At 38.9% G+C, this 19,418-nt stretch overlaps 2 protein-coding genes across 2 annotated transcripts in view; one reads left to right on the forward strand and one right to left on the reverse strand.

Annotated features, from left to right (window-relative positions):
* Positions 1-8,403, reverse strand: part of LOC108714868 (myosin-7-like) — a 56,923-nt gene extending 48,520 nt beyond the window's left edge. Inside the window, exons 1-2 of the mRNA XM_018259437.2 lie at positions 8,257-8,403; positions 5,199-5,240 (exon numbers count right to left, since the gene is read on the reverse strand). The gene's annotated coding sequence lies outside the window, so the exon portion shown is untranslated. The remainder of the gene's footprint in view (positions 1-5,198; positions 5,241-8,256) is intronic.
* Positions 8,404-8,601: 198 nt separating this feature from the next.
* ngdn.L (neuroguidin L homeolog) lies at positions 8,602-17,539 on the forward strand. Its single transcript, NM_001095388.1, is given in 10 exon segments — positions 8,602-8,629; positions 11,842-11,901; positions 12,650-12,721; positions 12,811-12,948; positions 13,984-14,121; positions 15,440-15,563; positions 16,180-16,348; positions 16,522-16,675; positions 16,769-16,829; positions 17,329-17,539. Coding segments are annotated over 10 exon segments (954 nt in total). The 5' UTR covers positions 8,602-8,614; the 3' UTR covers positions 17,352-17,539.
* The last annotated feature ends 1,879 nt before the right edge of the window (positions 17,540-19,418 follow it).

Below are 19,418 nucleotides of genomic sequence, written 5' to 3' on the forward strand. Positions count from 1 at the left end.
TTAAACATGAAATCCAAATTCTTTTTTTTATTAAAGCATTGATAGCCGTTGTAAATCTCAGTTGTAAAACAATTTCTCTTTCCATTCAGCACTTCCTAGATGTCACTGCTCTCCCCACAAAAAACTCTGTGTTTACCATTTAATTGTGTAACCAGTGCATGGGGATCGACATCAGGTCCCCCATTCTGGTGCACAAACAAGATTCTAAGATGATGCAAGACTTGCCTTAATAAGTGTACAGAAAATGGCTCCTGCCTGCTTGCTATAATTATGAATTCCCAGACTGAAGGAAACAAGATTGAAATAATTTATATAGTGTAATTAAAGTTCATTTTGCTTGGCTAACATGATAAAATAGGATTTGGAATCATTTTTTTGGGTGATGGGTCCCCTTTAACATCAGACTTGGATAGTGAAGATTTCTGTTATTTAAATAGGGCAGAGCCTCTCACACTCACACCTGATTATCATCCCATGGATTCCAGGTAAAGTTGTTGTACCGTGTTAGCCAGTCACAGGGCAAGAAAAATAACAAACAGGGGGTATAAAGGTGATACCTTTATTGGCTAACTAAGATAATCATAGCAAGCGTTCAGAACATTTTAATTCCTTAGTTTCATTAAACTTGAAAAAGGAATTTAAATGTTCTGAAAGCTTGCTATGATTATCCTAGTTAGCCAATAAAGGTATCACCTTTATACCACCTGTTTGTTCATTTTCTCATCCCATGGATTGAAACACCTGGCTTCGCATCTAACAGGAATTGAGAATCCTAGAGATTTACATACTTTTGCCACACATAAATATCTGTATCTTTAGATCATTTATTTCAATAAATAAATGCACAAGCATTATGTTTTTTGTTTGTTTTGATTTATTGATTTTCTTACACAAAACAATAAGACAAAAAGAAAAGATGGTGTAAATCTGGTTATCTTCCCATACAGTAAGAGCGATTGACAGTTCTTACATATGTAATTAAACAGACTTTCTAATTTACCTCTTGTGGAATGCCAGGGAATTGTTTGGTTTACTGGTGATTTTCATTATCTGTTGGATGGATGGATATCTATCTAAGGGGACCAAACCTGTTCAAATTTGCCTGGATACCCTCTGCTTTCGTAGGTGAGTCTAATGGCAGGAAGAATTTTATTGACAAGATTAACCCATTGGTCAAATAAGCATTATGTTTTTGACTTATTTGTTTAATTTGGTTCTTATTATTAAGTTTTAGGACTTGCATGAAAAACAGATCACATTTTAGGTCATATTTATGTAGAAATCTACACACAAAGAAAACCTTCTGCTGAGCCACAGGCTACACATACCTGATGACAAACTAGTCATATGTAAATTGAATAAATGAGCAACAACAGAGAAAACAATAGCAGCTCATTAGCTAAAGTATCCAGAAGCTGATATATGACTTCACACTGCCATTCCACAATGCCTTTACTGACCGTCTGGTATCTGGTTTGGATGTTCTGCATTCTCCCAAAACATTGCTGACAAATGTGCCTAATAAGTTGTCTGTTTAGTCTAAAGGTCACATTACCCTTCTGATTCTTTACCACTGACAGCATTTGACTCAGGCATTAACTTGTTCAAGTTCACACATCTCAATATGTCTAATCAAGTTGCCTCATAGCTCATGACTTTCTTTTTCAGTCACTTCTTCTATGCATACTTCCTTGCCTTTCATCCAACTACTGACTACATCCACATTTAGTCCATCATCTGAATGTCTTTCAACAACTAATCTGTAGAAAAAAGGCCATGAAATGGTGTCTTTTTACATTTTGCTTCAGTGGGCCCATGCAGGCTCCAAGGATGCATTTTCTGTTCACATCTATACCCACACTTGTACTTATACCTATACTCACACACAAACACACACAAGTGTGCACCTATATATACAACTTTACTTAGCCTTTATTATAGTCTCTTCATTATCACATTTTTTAAAAAATTTGGGCAGTCTCTCTTTTAAAAGCCGCATATGCAGATGGTGGGGGAGGATCTAGTCCATAGATTGAAACCAAGCTTCAGGAGATTTTTACTCCAAGTAATGCTGTTAAGCAGAGAGGTATATGACCTTTTATATCTTGATCACAGGTAAACAAGTTAGGGACCGCCGTATGGGGTTTACCTTGATGTGGTATGGTCGCTTATCAACTTTATGATCATAACTTTGTAACATAAAACCCTGTTTTTCTTTTTTAAATACATGCACTTGCCTTTTCATTGAATCATTTAGACAGGGGATTATTGTACTTAAATATGTTTTTATATGGCCTTAGGAGTGCACCCACAACCCTCCTTTTTTGTACCTCCAAGGATGTTACCTTCAATACTTCAGCCCTGATTTTTGAACTCTTCGCCAAAGAGCTACTAGAACTGTTCTTATCTCAGGATTCTTGTTTGTAATATTTTTAATTTTCCACGTGTGATATTGTCTGTTTCACTTATTCACAAACACCAGTTTATCCAGGAAATGATTTGGGTTATAGACATGGACTTGTCCAGGTTTAGTATTGGTATTGTAGCACAGTTTATTGGTCTTATCATCTTCTTTGCACACTTTTACTAGAAAATCCAAAGAAGGGTTAGGACAGCTAAGAGTTGGCCCTGTTTTTACAGTTGTGAAGGGGTGTTTCTTTTCCACGTCAAAGTATTGTCCTTATAGTTCATTAGTTGACCAGGAGGTGCCAGGATTCCCTAGTTTATAAAAAGGGTCAACATGTGCTTCGCCTCTTTCTGTGGATCCCACTTGCTGGAGGGGATGGTTTGTGCCAAAAGAGTCTGAGGTGGAGGTAGGCTTAATTAGTAGGAGAAGACAGTGTGAGGGCAGTTTCTCTAACATCTTGCTCTAGGAGTGGAAGACAGAATCAGGGTAGCCAGTAGAGCAGCCAGAGGCCCCAATGAGGTGACCAGAAGTTAGTACCCTGCGGTGTCATTCACCAATATAAGGACTTAAGTGGTTAGGCTCAGGAATTTCTGGAGTGAAGACAACTGCGAGCATTGACTAGCTTTGGGACAAATTGACCCAGAAGTGAGTACAAAGACATCAACCTGACCCATGTCATGAGGGAGATAATGAACCACCCCTCGTGACATGGGACTGGTTGACATCTCGTAAGCTGGCCATAGATATATGAATCAACGTACGATCGGACTTTCCCATCTCCCGACCTGCCACTAACCATTCAGATCAAATAAAGTACAAAAGAACAGATTAGCTGATGTCCTGCCCCTGACAGCATTCGTACGAAAATTATGTCCGACCAAAGCTAGTGTCTCCCTCTGAAAATCGTACGATTGGCAATACATGCAGAGATATTATCAGCAGCCGACAGAAATATTTTAACCTGTCCGATCGACCAAACGACCGATCTCCGCCGGACGAAAAATGTCGGGACTCTCCACACACGGTCCGAAAATCATACGAATCCTCGATACGTACGATCAGATATTTGCGTCTATGGCCAGCTTAAGAGCAGTCCCAAACTGCCAATCTGTTACACAAGTGAGAATAATGACGGTGCTGTTTGTTACATATACTAAACGGAGCTAAGTCTAAGGTTATTTATCTAAAGGAAATACAGAGCACCCATTGTCTTAAAATAGTGTTACATCAATGAAGAGGGCCGCCATGGGGAGGGACAGAAGATGCAATCATCCCAGTGGGTTTTCTGTGGGGGGGCAGCCACACTGCACCTTCTTGAAATAGCCGGCCCCCCCTGCTGTCAGTGAGCTGAACATTCGTGTGGGAGTTCCAGGGGTTGTTTTTTTTTTTCTGATAAGAACTGTCTGTGAGCCCATTGGTCAATGATGTTAAGTTCTGGTAAAGCCGCATGGGGATTGGATAGACTGGAGGGGAAGTTTATCTTTACCCATCCAATCCCTGTGCAGCTCTACTGGGACCTAAATTTCAGTGACCAATGAGCTCACTGACAGCTCTTACAGGAAAAAAGAAGCAGGAATCAATCAAAATTTTGATTCCTGCTTTTTTCGAGGAGAAACGAGGATTGTCGGGTTGGATAACAAAGGGGAAGATTCAGAAACTTTGGTCACACAACTTTTTATAGTAAACTTTATTTTATTAGGAAAAAAGAAGCAGGCATTTGAGTACCCACCCTCCCTTCTGAAGTGTACAGCTCACGGACAGTTTGTAGTATGCATATTTCTACACTTTACATGCTTAAAACATTTGTTTAGCATGTAGAATCATATGTTGTTCAGGGAGTGAGCTGAACACTACCAATATATAACATATAAATTGCTTGCAGTGCATTAGTTGGTGCTCCATGATGTGCAAGACTAAGCAGGTGTCAAGTTATTGTGCAGTTCCTAGCAAATGATTACAGTGTACAATGTTCCATTTTCAATACAATATATATATTTTTAAATGAATTGAAATGCTCTATGTCCTATGCCAGGATAATAAACCTGCAGAAAGGTTATTTTCTGGTGTCAGTATCTCTTAAAGGTAAGGCAGTCCAACTAGAGGCCCGCTGCCCATATAATTAGAAAAGTGAGGAGAGCAATCCAGGGCAGAAGATCTGCAACAATGTAGTTTATTAGCAGCTACAAAACACACAACATGTTTCGGGCCTCAAACGCCCTTTATCAAGTGTAACAAAAATGGAAACAAAGTGACCTTTTAAAACATATCCTATTGGAATCCCACCCCTTAATTGCAGGGTCAAAGTTCATCCCCTCCATGTTTCATGTGAAAGTGCCAATTAGCAGTGTTAATAATATAAATACAATAAAATGTGGAATAAAATTGTCGATCTTACTCATAAAAAGATTTTTTAAAATATTAAAGTGCGTTTGTGAAAGTGTACATATAATCTTTCAGACATTTACAGATTAGGCATATATCAAAAAAGTGTATATCAAAAAATAGTCCAGCATTATACAAAAAGAGTTTTTTCGACCTTAATCCATGGCATATTCAGTCCATTGCCATATCGCCAATTACCACCTATAAATAAAATAAAATTCACTGATATAGCGCCTGGGTACTGCACATCACAGTGCCTACCTAGGTTTCACGAAGCATGCAAAAAACATTCATAAGGCAGAAACTAGAGTAGCTTCCATAATATTCATTCTGGCAACTTACATGGTAATATTCATTACTATAAAATAGTTAAATGGCCAAGTGCCAATATATAGTTGAATCATCTTACCCTTATTGCGACTAAGTTGCTAGTATTTTCTATTATCAGAACCTGTAATAGTGAAGACACAAAGTTAAAGTTAAAGATACGGTTTTAGGCTCCAACTATCATTCATTCCATCCGGAATAAGAGTGTTCAGCTTTCTGATCCATCTGCCTTCAAGTTGCAGAAGTTTGTTTAACCTGTTCCCACCTCTCTTATCTAGCACAGCTTCATCTAGGACACACCATTTCAATTGCATAGGGTTGTGTTTATGCTCTACAAAATGTCTGGATACAGACGTATCTGTTTGTGTGTTCATCTTGAAGTTCCTAATATTCCCTCTATGCTCTTGAATACGGATTTTGATTTCCCTTTTTGTTTGCCCTACATAGCCCATGCCGCAGGGACATTTCAGTAGGTACACTACATGGGTCGTGTTACAGGTGGCGTAAGTTTTGATTTTTATTTCATAACCTCTAGTGGGATGGTTAACAACATTGCCTTTCATAATTGATGAGCAACAGTTGCAGCTCATACAAGGAAAAGTTCCAGTTTTGGATTTTCCAAGAAACCTAGGCTTCTGTAACCTCGTGTCCGAGTATATCCTTAATCGACTGGCCTTTTTTTATAGCAAAACAGGGGTGGTTGCTTAAAGAGGTGCCCAAATTGTTTATCAGCTTGTAATAGTGGCCAATATTTCTTAACAGCTTGTTCAATTTTTCCACTATGCTAATTATATGTGGAAACTAGGTTTAACCTTAGATCTTTTTCTATTTTTTGTTTTTTTGACAATAGATCGATACGAGGGACTAATTCCACCTCTTCTACGGCTTTTTCTATAAGTTCAGGCCTATACCCCCTTTCCAAAAATTTACTCGTAAGGGCAGTTTTTGCTTCCTAATAAATTGGCCTTTTGGAATTGCTTTAGTAACTTTACGATTATAGAAGCTCTTCGCGTGAAGTAGATTATTCTTGTCTACAGGTTTCCGATATAAATCAGTGTGTAGTTTACCATCGGTCAAACTGATCTTCACATCCAGAAAATTAATTTCTGATTTCGACCATTCGTAAGTGAATTTTATGGTATCATGGCTTGTATTTGCTTCCCTCAGCATTCTGTCTAGTTGTTCAATACTCCCAGTCCAAAGGATGAGAATATCATCCACATATCTGTAATAAGCATGTATAGAATGGCAATACGGCTCCTTATTAAGAAAAAATTGTTTCTCCAAATGGTGTACAAACAGATTTGCATATGAGGGGGCAACCGTGGCCCCCATTGACGTACCCTGAGTCTGCCAAAAGAATTCATTCTCAAATGCAAGATAGTTCTTTGTTAACACCATGTTCAAACAATCTAATATGAAGAAAATTTTCTGATTAGGCAAATTGCTTTCCAATAGCACATCTTCAATACAGATCATACCTTCACTATGGGGGATAGAAGTGTATAAACTTTGAATATCTATCCCGCATAATATAAGATCGGATGGAAGTGTATCAATTGCATTTAACCTGACTAGAGGCCCGCTGCCCATAGGTGGCCCTCCAATGGATTTCTGTGGCCCCCAGTCTGCTGAATAGATTTCATTGTATGACATCATCATTTTAATTTAATCAGACTCTCAAACATGCTATATGAGAAATAATCATCCCAATAAATGTTATACATTGGAAAGCACTGATGGGTTTTGTTGAACAGACACAAACAGCACCTTCATTCTATTCACTGGTAGGGCTGCCATTAGAATTCACGAAGCCCCGTATAACGATATTATCATCTTTCTCCATATTATCAGCCCCCTGGCATTCTAGTGGAAAAAAAAATCAAAACAAGGTCCCTAATTTAACTGGATTAGCTGGGCTCCCCTGCTGTGAGCTGAAGACTTGCAGGGAGGGTATGATAATGGGTGCCTGCATGTTATTCCCCTACACTCACACATTACTGGATTGAAAGTTATAAAAATGCCTTTACTGCTTTATGACTCCAAAATAAAGTGTTCCTAAATATTAAAAAAAAAAAACCCTTTTTTTCTATCTATCATAACATTTGAATGCTATTTATTATTTTGCTATAAAAGTATTTGCCTGATGCTTTTACTTTACCTTTCTTAACCCCATGTCCTCTATGAGGAGGCTGCCATATTTGTGCAGCAGTAGTCCGTTAGCATTAGAAACTCTGAACAAAACGCAGCGAGAAGGCGCACACCCTTAAAGTAAGATGAGGGGTGCTGATCCATAGGGGACTCCCCATAAGGGTCTCCAAATAATGCTATAAATACTGAGATTAATGGATAGCACACCCAATTTGAAAAAATAATAGAAAACTGTATTACAAAAAAGAAAAGCAAAATTACAAAAATTATAAATAATATAACAGTGAGCCCAACGCGTTTCAACCTTAAGGGTCTTCCTCAGGGGCACAAATGAACAAAAAATCAAAAAGGCAGAACGAGTCTTAGCATTAGAAACGCTAACTGGCAGGTTAAGAAGGGACAGTCAGGTTGGCAAAACAGTCAGGTTTAGGAACTTCAACTAACAATTACTTACAAAAGCAGAACTATAAGCAAAAAAAAAGATCAACATGACATATAGGTAACTTTTAATGTCAATTAAAATTTTGAAAAGAAAATGTTTAGTGTCTTTATCACTTTAACTTACACATGGCAGAGTTCTTCTGGTACACAGAACCCCATTCACTGCTAAACCCATCTCGGACTCTATGTTATCCATTTCATGGCATGTAGCATGTTAAATAACAGGAACATGAGCCTGCCAATGTATATGAATTAGGGCATCGTGGAGCCCCTATAACTCATGGGGCCCCCTGCACCTGCAGGGCCTGCTACCTCTGTAGTCACGCCCAATACATTCATTTAGCAGTTCACTTTGATACGTTATATATGAAACTTAATTGCAGTCATTCGCTCACAGAAAATCGTTCAGCACTTTTACTCTTTAAGTCGTAAACTCTGCTTCACGGCCTGAAACGGAACCTTTTTGCCATTATCCCCATGGCTACCTTCTGCCTCTCCCTTTGCCAAGCTTCAGGTTCATTTTAATATCATCGGAGGAGTTTTATTACCTTCAAAACCCACCAGCAGAGGACGCGCTTGTGAAATGATGGGGTCTGCTAGCGCCATAATCTATGTACAGGCAATATGTCGCTGTTGTACTTTACGCCCTATTCTACACGGTGAACACCTTTGCCCATGTTAAATATGGACGCAGAACTGAGCTTCTTGAGCCTGCTGTGTTGATTGGCTAAAAGCTTATGGATACCTTGTCACGTGGATAACTTCTAATTGCTCTCTACCAATAGCTGCCCTGAACTTTAACATTACCGATGACGTTCTAAGCAGGTTGTTTGTGGATTGGTTGTTTAGAGGACAGTGCATGTTGACGCTCTAGTGAGACGCCGGGTAACACAGACGTGGGGTACAATGGCGGCTGCCGGGGTGAGCATGGGTTTAATGGGCTTGTGAATGCAGATTTGGGTGTATATAAGCTGGTTTCTTTAGTAGGGGATGTGTTACCGATGTTTATGTGCAGTGAGTGCTTTTAAATGGCTCCTGCCTGAAAGCACGAGATCGGTATTGGTGTATTCCGTGCACGTGGGAGTAAAAATGCCAGAATGGGGAATGAAACGCTGGGGAAAAATGTAGTGTCGCACACAGGCGCTTGATGAATATATTTAGCTTTATAGCATGTTGCCTCTTAAAGGGACTGTTGACCTTCAAAGAACTAGTTGTTTTCAGATAAATCACATGATAAAACGACTTTTTCCAATGACTTTGTGACTGCGTGTAAAGTGTAATTTTTCACCTTCTGAAGCAGCTCTTGGAAGGGGGGGTCGCCGACCCTGTAAACTGTTCTAAATGGATATAATTAGTTGATACATTTCTTATCTTTGTCCCTGCTGAGCTGAAATCTCTGGATTTCTTTACAGGCAACTGTTAGAATTGATACAATAGTTGCTAATATTGCAAAATTGTAAGTTTCGAATCAGCGCCTGAATTACCGAGCTGCCAGACACCAGAGACACAAACATTTAAAAAGTGGTAGTTCCCCTTTACAGTAAATTTTATGATGTTATAGAATGAACAATTTTAACTTTTCAATTGGTCTTCATTATTTATTTTTATAGTTTTTTTCTTCTGATGCTTTGCAGCTTTCAAATGGGCATCACTGTCCCCTTCTAAAAAAAAAAACAAATGCTCTGTAAGGCTACAAATGTATTATTATTGCTACTTTTTATCACTGATCCTTCTATTTAGGCCCTCTCCTATTCATATTACAGTCTCTTATTCAAATCAATGCATGGTTGCTAGGGTTATTTGGGATCTAGTTACCAGATTGCTTAAAATGCAAATTAAAGAGCTGCTGAATAAAAAGCTAAATAACTCAAAAACCTTCAATAATAAAAAAATAAAACAAATTGCAAATTATATCAGAATATCACTCTCTACATCATATTAAAAGTTATCTCAAAGGTGAACAACCTCTTTAACTTTAAACTTAAATTTTGGAAAAACAGTAAAAATAAAAAATGATCTTTACACTTTTATATATTCAGAAAAGCCCTTTTGCCGATAAGAGCTTCCATAGATATACACAAAAATAGGAACAAAGGAACACTCACTGCAATGCTTCAGCAAAAACTCAAATCTTTTTCATTTTTATTTCTGGTGAGATCTCACCAGAAATAAAATGAAAAAGATTTGAGTTTTCACAGAAGAATTGCAGTGAGTGTGCCTTTGTTCCTATTTTTGTTAATAGTAAGAACTCGCAGAATGTATTGATTCTTAAATGGGAAAACCATCATGTTTGTTCTTTTTTTGAAGTACAATGACACTGTTTAGATTATTTTGCCTGCTGCACAATATATGCCAGTGCCTATAGTGTCCCTATTGTGGATTTTATGCTATACATTATCACACTTCTTATGTAGTTGAATTTCAGTCCTGCAGAATTTTGATATTTATGAGAAGTACGGCTCAGATCAGAAATCCGTGTGAGATCATTGCTGCTTACTGGTTAGAAATGAATTGGAAGCAGCTTATTGCCTTGTCTTAAGGTGCCCATACACTGAGAGATCCGCTCGTTTGGCAATGTCGCCAAACGAGCGGATCTCCCTCCGATATGCCCACCTTAAGGTGGGCAATATCGGGCTGATCCGATCGTGGGCCCTAGGGCCCAACGATCGGATCCTAACGATGCCTAACGGGCGGTCGGATTGCGGGACCGCATCAACGAATTGATGCGGCCACGATCCGACAGGATTTTTTTGTCCCATCCGATCGAGATCTGGCCGACTTTTGGCCAGATCTCGACCGGTCAAGCCCGTCGGGGGGGCCCCATACACAGGCCAATAAGCTGCCGACACGGTCTGTCGGCAGCTTTTATCGGTTCGTGTATGGCCACCTTAACCTTTGTGGTTAGTGCCTCATAGTCTACTAGCCAGATGGAGCTGGCTGACAAACACTAGGTGCATATTGCTAGGACATCTGCCAGCTACAGCTATGAGTGGCTCTTATGGCCAGTGGCATAAAAATGTTAAAGGACTTTCTTCTGAACAATGAATGAATGAAAGGTTTTCTATACTGTGTGTCTAAGATTCTTTGTTTAGTTTCAATAAGTTAAAACACCCTCAGGTTTTCTATTTACTTATTTTCTTTTGAGCGAGACCCTCTTTACATCTTGTATCAATGTTTGTATGTAATCTCTGTTTACTGTATACACCAATCTATTGTACAGCACTATAGAGTATGTTTGTTACTTTATATCTGGGCTGTGGAGTCGGTACATAAATCTTCGACTCCAGCTCCTCAGTTAATGTTATTTCTGACTCTGTTTTTAATATACTAATGTATTTTCCATGTTGATTGAAAGAACACAACATACAAGGCATTATATTCCTGCCAAAGCTCAGCAGTTATAAAGATTTTTATCAAGATGGTGGCTACTAATGGCTAGGAAACTGATGCACTACCTCTACCCTATTAGCCATCCAGGCCTGTTGCTGCCAACGTCAATGAGGATACTGTTCAATTTTCGGCCTAAATCTATAGCTAAGCCTATGGTATTATGGCATTTTATTTATTAAAAAAAATCAAACAAAAATACATAAAATGTAAACAATACAATAGGCTTTATTCTTACAACAGAGAAGTACTTTACTATGACTGTTATCTGTGAAATAGGACATAGTAACATAATGTATTTTTTTTTCAATATAGTTTAAATTTAGTATGAGTACATTTTTGCCGACCATAGCGCAAAACTATGAACAGTTTCAACATGTTTTATTTGTATGATGTTTAATCTTATAGTGCACTGATGAGATGCACATTTTAATTATCTAGTAGGACGAGAGGGGCCATAGAAATTCCTTGGAGGTCACAGTTCTCAAATTAAATGCCCAGCACATTGTAATTTCTGTTTTTCCAGCATTAGCAGGAAACTAGGCTACATCTGACAGCCAAAGAGTGACCATGATTGTAGAAAGTGAGGACTATAGAGACATAGGAAAAGTGCCTTCTTTAATTCTTGTTCAAGGCATTTAAGTGCCTTCTTCTTTATATAATAATAATATTACCCATTCTTATTATTCCAAAGAACCCAAAACCCAATAGCCATATGAGTTTTACTTTTGTGTCTCTGTTTTCAGGATGTTATTTTAGAAGATGTGCCTGGATCAGTGAACCTGTTCAATACTCTTCAGGATCAGGTAAAGCTTATTATTATTATTATTATTATTATTATTATAATATTATTATTATTATAATACTCTTAAAGGTGTTGTTACACAAGCTTTCTACTAAAATAAAATGTAAAATAAAGAAATGTATATTTTTTGGGCTCAAGGGTCTACAGATTAAACAGGAAGTACATAGACAGTTAGGGTCACTGACCTTTAAAGAGGTCCTCTTAAAGGTCCAGTATCTCAAAAACCACTAAAAATATAAAAATAATAGAAATCTGATATAAATTGCAAAACTACTTAGAGGTCTACTATGAGTAAGTTTACATTTAATCATTCTTTGGGTTTAAATATCCTTTATCAGTTTATAATACATGAGCCATGAATATCCTGTAAATTATATCCTTATAAACAGTGCTTAGTGATGTAATTTCTGTCATGACACAAACTGGTGTATTATAATAAAGTACCCCCTGTTGCAAAATATCAGGATATTAGAAGCCACCTCGGAGTTCCATGACCTGTATAAAAACACTCTTCCTTCGGGCTTGTGCTTTTTATATATACCATAATTGCTAAGTACTTCCTCCTGGGGTGAGGGTGCTGTACTCCACTGGTGCTTGTGTTTTTGAAAAAGCTGCCAAGAAAAGTTTCAAGCCTGCATTTAAAAATCAGTAAATATATTATATATATATATATATTTTTTTTTGTGGTTCTTTTACACCTGGTAGTTTTGCCCCTTTTGAATGCTTCATATGCGTTGGTTTTTCTTCAGATAACAAAAGTCACAGCACATGTTCAAGACCTGACGCAGAAGGTCCGTAGCAGCATATATAACACTGACAAGGTGAGGTGCATATTCTGCATATAGTCGCGTGACTTGCTTATAGGTGTGTTGATTCAATTTGGGACACTCCTCTCACCTTTTACCGTCAGGGTCTGAGCTTCCTAGAGTTAAAGGATCAGCTTCTTCTGTTTTACCTCCAAGACCTGACCCACTTAATGCTGGAAAAGACAAATGGCAAATCCATAAAAGGAAATCCTGGAATTCTGAGACTTGTGGAGCTACGCACTGTAAGTGACCACCATAACAAGATAAGGATTTATTCTTACTGAGCTGTGATAGTTTATTATTTTATGATATTGTATTGTGTGACTTTTGTTTAGAGTTCATTTGGGCTAATGTTGTCTTATAGGACATGTAAAGCCTACATTTTCCTACCATGTATATAAGTTGGGCACATCCCCCCCCCTACCCAAATGGCATTATTTGTACTGCATAGATCCCGTCCGTTTCCAGCGTCTTTACATTTACCTAAAACAAATAGCAATTTTCACCTGGGGGCAATTTTCTCTCACACATCATCAGTGCATTTATATCTGCAAACCGCACATATGCAAGTAAAGAATGCAGGCTAACACAGGCAATTTACTATGGTGACTGGGATAGTAAATTGCTGCTGGGATTGAGCACTGTAATGGTTACTCTGATCTCAGGAGAGGGGTTATAATTTAAAAATATGAGCAGACATCTAGAGCAGAGTTTCTGTGGGAACCAGCAATGCCATCTCTTCATTGGCCGCTAGACTGGTGGTTGTGTTTATTAATCTGAGTTGAGAAGAACTGAGCATGCTCATGAACCAACAGCCAAAGGAAATTCCTGAGGGAGGGCGCTAAGTAGGTTAGAGGAGTAGAAGGAATCCTAAGTGATCAAGGGGATGCTCCAGCCTTACTGTTAACCTTTGAACAACCAGAGTGGCAGGTATTTAGAGATTTCAGAGGATCTTCAGTGATTACATTTTTGCATGGGGGGTTTACATGTCCTTTAAAGATAATAGAAGTTAACAAGGTTATGTAACTCTTAGGGACATCCTATCCTTATGCAAAAAAAACAAGACCACCTGTCATTGAAATTCATGAATAAAATCATGGAAATTCTTTGAGATACATTGTTTCCACAATGATTTCGATTTTACCTATTGGGGGGGGGGGGGAACTAGCAGCATAGGAAAATGTGACAACCTCACCTATTCATTCTATCAAAAAATACTCTTATACGTTTTAGTGAGATTTTTGCTGTTGCATTGATAAGGGATTTTCTCTTTTCAGGTATTGGAGAAAATGCGTCCCATTGATCAGAAACTGAAATACCAAATAGATAAATTGGTTAAAGCTGCTGTGACAGGAAGCCTGGGGGAGAATGACCCCTTGCGCTTCAAACCCAATCCGCAGAACCTTATGAGCAAGGTACGTTTTGCGAAAACTGTGAATTACATTGATGTATATGTTCAGACAAGACATTTCTTCTTTTACCCCAAATCAGTTCTGAAAGGACCAGTAAAATGAAAAATTTTTACAAAAAAATTCATTAGAATACAATGAAAAAAAACAACAAGACAAATTAAAATTTAAAATAGCTAAGCCTTTATTAAGAAATAACTTGCAGAAACTCCACTTCCTGTCCTCTACAGAAAGGACGACCATCCATCCTGCTGGGCTCGATTTCTCTTCCCTGGCTCTTCACTGACAGCGTGTCGATCTCCTTCTCCAGCGGTGTCATTATTCCTGTCCCCACTGTAAGATAGCAGACCGGCAGCATACCTTCCATGCACACTGGTAACCCAGAACCCCCTGCATTATTTTTAGACTCTCTATAATAGTAAATGCATCATTTCCGGATCAGCGAAACATGGCTATCCTGGCACCGAGTAGATTCCTTCTGCCTGCTGCTGCAGGCTGCTGGGGAGATGCGCAATCACTATGGAGCAGTAAAGGGAGCCGCATTTCTCTGCAGAGCCTGCCTTCGGGAAGTGAACCAGCTGGGCGGCGTGTTTGTGAATGGTTTGTGAATGTGAATAACCTCCGCTCCGGAGGAATCGGGAAAGGAGAGGCGGGAGTGGCGGAGGCTCTGTGCAGGGGACTAGGGCTGGAAGAGATTGGTGCCATCGTGAAGGCGGCAGTTCGCCTGGAGGATGTGAGGAGAGAGCTCTCTACAGACAGCATCTGCAGCTCACATCCGCAGCCGGATAGCATTGGGCAGGTCCCTGCCATTCATAAACACGCCGCCCAGCTGGTTCACTTGCCGAAGGCAGGCTCTGCAGAGAAATGCGGCTCCCTTTACTGCTCCATACAGTGATTGCGTGTCTCCCCAGCAGCAGGCAATATGAATCTTCTCGGTGCCAGGATAGCCATGTTTCGCTGATCCGGAAACAATGTATTTACTATTAGAGAGTGCATGGAAGGTATTCTGCCGGTCTGCTATCTTACAGTGGGGGCAGGAATAATGACACCACTGCGGCCCTCTGAAGAGCTGGAGAAGGAGATTGACACGCTGTCAGTGAAGAGCCAGGGAGGAGAAATTGAGCCCAGCAGGATGGATGGTCGCCCTTTCTGTAGAGGACAGGAAGTGGAGTTTCTGTAATTATTTCTTAATAAAGGCTTAGCTATTTTAAATTTTAATTTGTCTTGATGTGGTTTTTTTTTGTTGTATGCTAATGAATTTTTTTGTAAACATTTTTGATGTTACTGGTCCTTTTTAATGATTTTTTTTTTTTGATCCCTTCAGCTCTCTGAGCCTGATGAAAGAGAGTCAGACAGCGGTGAAGAAGGTGCTGAGGGTGGGGTTGCCAAAAAACCTCAAAGCAAAGTGAAGAGATACATCCCTCCAAGGCTTGCCCCAGTTCACTATGGTATGATTATGCAGAGTGCATAAAAATGGTAACCAACCTTCATTAAAGGGGATGTAAAGGCTTCCTATTAAGTTAAGGGATTCTGAATGAATCCATAAAAACAAGCAACTTTGCAATATAGTTGATTTATTTTATTCTTACTGTTGTAAAGATAAAGGACCCGGTGTCTTCAGCTCTAACGAGCCAGCCCTACTTCAGCTGTTCAAGAAGTGTATGCAGTCGCCAGCTGTCCTTATCTCTCAGTCAGAGCCCATTGGAACAGAGAATACACAGGCATCAACGAGCATGCTTGCCTCTGATTGGCTCCTGCTGCACACATGGGACTGAGCAGTGAGAGAGGGATCGGGTTATAGCAGAAATAAAGCAAGAAGCTGACTGAGGCCGCCGGTGGCTGCAGAGGAAATCAGATTGATTATTTCAACAACTGTAAGAATGAAATATATATTGGAAAGTTGCTTGTTTTTATGGATTCTGTAAGAATCTCTTAACTTAATGAGAAGACTTTACATCCCCTTCAAATGTGGAGTACATATGCTGTGCTTACAGCTATGGATATCCAAACGTAATTTTTTGGACTTTTGATGCTCTGTTTATATACTCTCTCCCTTTATAACAGATGACACAGAAGCAGAGCGTGAGCACAGAATTGTAGAAAGAGCGAAGAAGTTAGCCCTTAGCAGCTCAACTATACGAGAGCTAAAGGAGCAGTATTCCGATGCTCCTGAGGAGATCAGAGAGGGTCGGGCTTATCATATGATGCGCCATGATAAAGAAGAGCAGCATAGGTGAGAATTCAATAACTGATTCTGAACACTGACCCAGTAGCATACATTTTAAAACAATTAATTTTTAATGCCTACATCTAGCATTCCAGGGCCCTCTGATTGGCCAACTATGATGTATAGATCTTGGTGTTATAAACAGTCTTTTTTTCTTTGCTACCTTCTTCCTAACCCAGGATAAACCATGAGGAGTCCATGATGGTGCGTCTGAATATGACACGCAAGGAAAAGGCTCGAAAAAAGAGAGTGCTTTCCATGACATCACAACTCAACTCATTGACGCACTTCTCCGATATCAGTGCGCTTACTGGTGGAGAAGGCAGGGCAGAGGTAAGTTTGTTGCATGGAGATTCATGTCACATAGAATAACTATGCCAGTCATCAGGAATTTATCACTAAAATGTATTGTTCTTCCATGTTTAGGATATGGTCCCTTCTATGAAGAAATCAAAGAAAGGTCCCAAAAAAAGCAAAAAGAAGAAAGGTGCACATTTGATTTTTTTCACAGTTTTTGGCATGCCTTAGGGATTAGGGATGCACTGAATCCATAGTTTGTGGATTTGGCTGAATATTGTTTACTGCACAAAAGACCTTTCCCAAAACGAAACTAAAACTCTTATTTGAGCAAAATAAAAATGTTGACTCTTTCATTTGTTCAGATCTTTAAAGTTACACGACACACAAGGCTAATATTATGTTGTGTGTTCTCTGCTGGTGGAAACAACCACCAGTGATCTGTGCACCTTTTTGGGACAAAATCCTCCCTCTGTGAGTACTGCCAAGAGTATTTCTGCACTGTTAGTGAAAACACTATGTGATATAAACATAAGGGTTCCGATTGGGTTGAACACTTAAGGGTACAGTCGAAACCAAATCCTGCAAAAAAGAGCTGGGGTTCAGTGCATCTCTGGTAGGGATATGTTGCCTCATGTATATGATGTGATATATGTATCTGGATCACATGTAAATTTTTTCTTTCACAGGGTTCAGCAGGAGACGTCACTGAGTCATTGTCACAGCGAAACCAGACCTTTATTTTTTTTTTTATTTTCTTTTTAAATTGATGTTTGGTTGGTTTGTACCTCTAGTGTTGGACCATCATTGTAGCATTCAACAGCATTGTTGGTGACTGTCTACATTACTTTGATCTATATATATTTATACTCCTGAAGTGAATTAAACAAACTCTCCTTCTGTTGTCCTTGAATTCCAATATCATTTTCTAACCAGCTCCTTTCCATAATGACGTCCAAGAAAATAATATATAAAATATACTTTTTTTACTGTCTAAGAGACATTTTTTTGTGAGAATGGGAGTTTAAGTCTACATTTACAGTGAGACCAGACATTACTGATCTTATATTGCACCAAGTTGCACCAAAGAAACACATTTTTTTAAAAAAAAAAAATTGTTACTGGTCTTTTAAGTGTTACTTAAAGGGACACTGTCATGGGGAAAAAGGTTTTTTTTTTTTTCAAAACTCATCAGTTAATTCTGCACTGAAATCTGTTTTTTCAAAAGAGCAAACAGATTTTTTTTTATATTTAATTATGAAATCTGACATGGGGATAAACATATTGTCAGTTTCCCAGCAGCCCCCAGTCATGTGACTTGTGCTCTGATAAACTTCAGTCACTCTTTGCTGCTGATATCACCCCTTCCTTCCGCATCCCCTAGCAGCCTAACAGAACAATGGGAAGGTAACCAGATAGCAGCTCCCTGACACAAGATCTGCTAGATCTAAGAACAGCACTCAAAAGAAAAAAATCCAGGTCCCAATGCGACACATTCAGTTACATTGAGTAAGAGAAACAACAGCCTGCCAGAAAGCCGTTCCATCCTGAAGTGCTGGCTTTTTCTTGAAAGCACATGACCAGGCAAAATTACCCAGGATGGTGGCTACACACCAATAGTAAATTACCCTTATAGTGGCCAGTTCTTAAGTGTACATTAGAAGGTTTAAGGCAAAATGAATTAGTGAATGTGCTAACTGGCCCTACCACTTTATTCTGGAGTGATACGGTAGTTCACCTTTACAAATATTGTTCATAAATAGTGCACCACTTTTTTCCCCCTTACATTTCAAAAGTGAATGTATTTCTCCTACATCCTCTCCCATCCGTTTCACATTTAAGGAGCTCAGTAAGCCAGGTCTCCAATATACATATATATCAAATGTTAAGTTAACTCAGACTTTTAGGTTTACTTGGGAAAGCATGCTCTCAAGGGGTTGATGTTGCTAACAAACTTTTAACAGATATTTATTAAGCACCAACATATTCCACAATGCTCTACAGCATAATGATATACATAAGACATCGATTATATACAAATAGACACACATAAAAAAGGCTGTGGTAATTAATACTTACACTGTAAAAAAAAAAAAAAAAAAGCAATGTATGACAGAGCAAGCAGGCTTTCTGGGATGGTGCTATAAAGCAATTTTCAAAATTGAAAGCAGTAGCTGCCTATTTTTACACTGCCAGTTCAGTCTCTTGAAACAAAGTTTCAACTTAGAAATTTAGTTGTGGTACAATTAGCATTTCTGTCAGGGAATATATGTGGGAGTACATATGCTAGCATATACTGTTGTGATCTCTGAGAAAGTGATTTGTCCCTATTTCCTGGAAGGATGAAGAAGGTGGACAGCTAAGCATTGGCCATTCATTTCCATGCTGACATCTGCAGCATCTCTGGGTGCAGACACACCATTCTGTAGAACGGAGCAGCGGTTTCTCGGCCTGTGCTTACATTCAGGCTGAGAAGCCGCCTGCGTGGTAGTAGCCTTAGGGCAATGGCACATATTGTTTTTCCCAGTTTAAAAAAATTATTTTGCCCATTGGCTCCTTACCATATACCTTGTTTTCTCCCAAGAGCTGTGACAAACTACTTATGGTTAACAGTTAAACTATAAAGTTCATCCTTTTCAAGAAATTAAGTCTAGTTCTTTAGTTGCATATGGGGGGCAAATTTATCAAGGGTCGAATTTCAAAGTGTAAAAAACTTCGTAATTCGACCATCGAGGGGCATTACTTCGATAGTTGAAGGGTTTTTTTATCAAATGTGGCC

The sequence above is a fragment of the Xenopus laevis genome, chromosome 1L, assembly GCF_017654675.1.
Source record: "Xenopus laevis strain J_2021 chromosome 1L, Xenopus_laevis_v10.1, whole genome shotgun sequence".
NCBI classification, from domain to species: Eukaryota; Metazoa; Chordata; class Amphibia; order Anura; family Pipidae; genus Xenopus; species Xenopus laevis.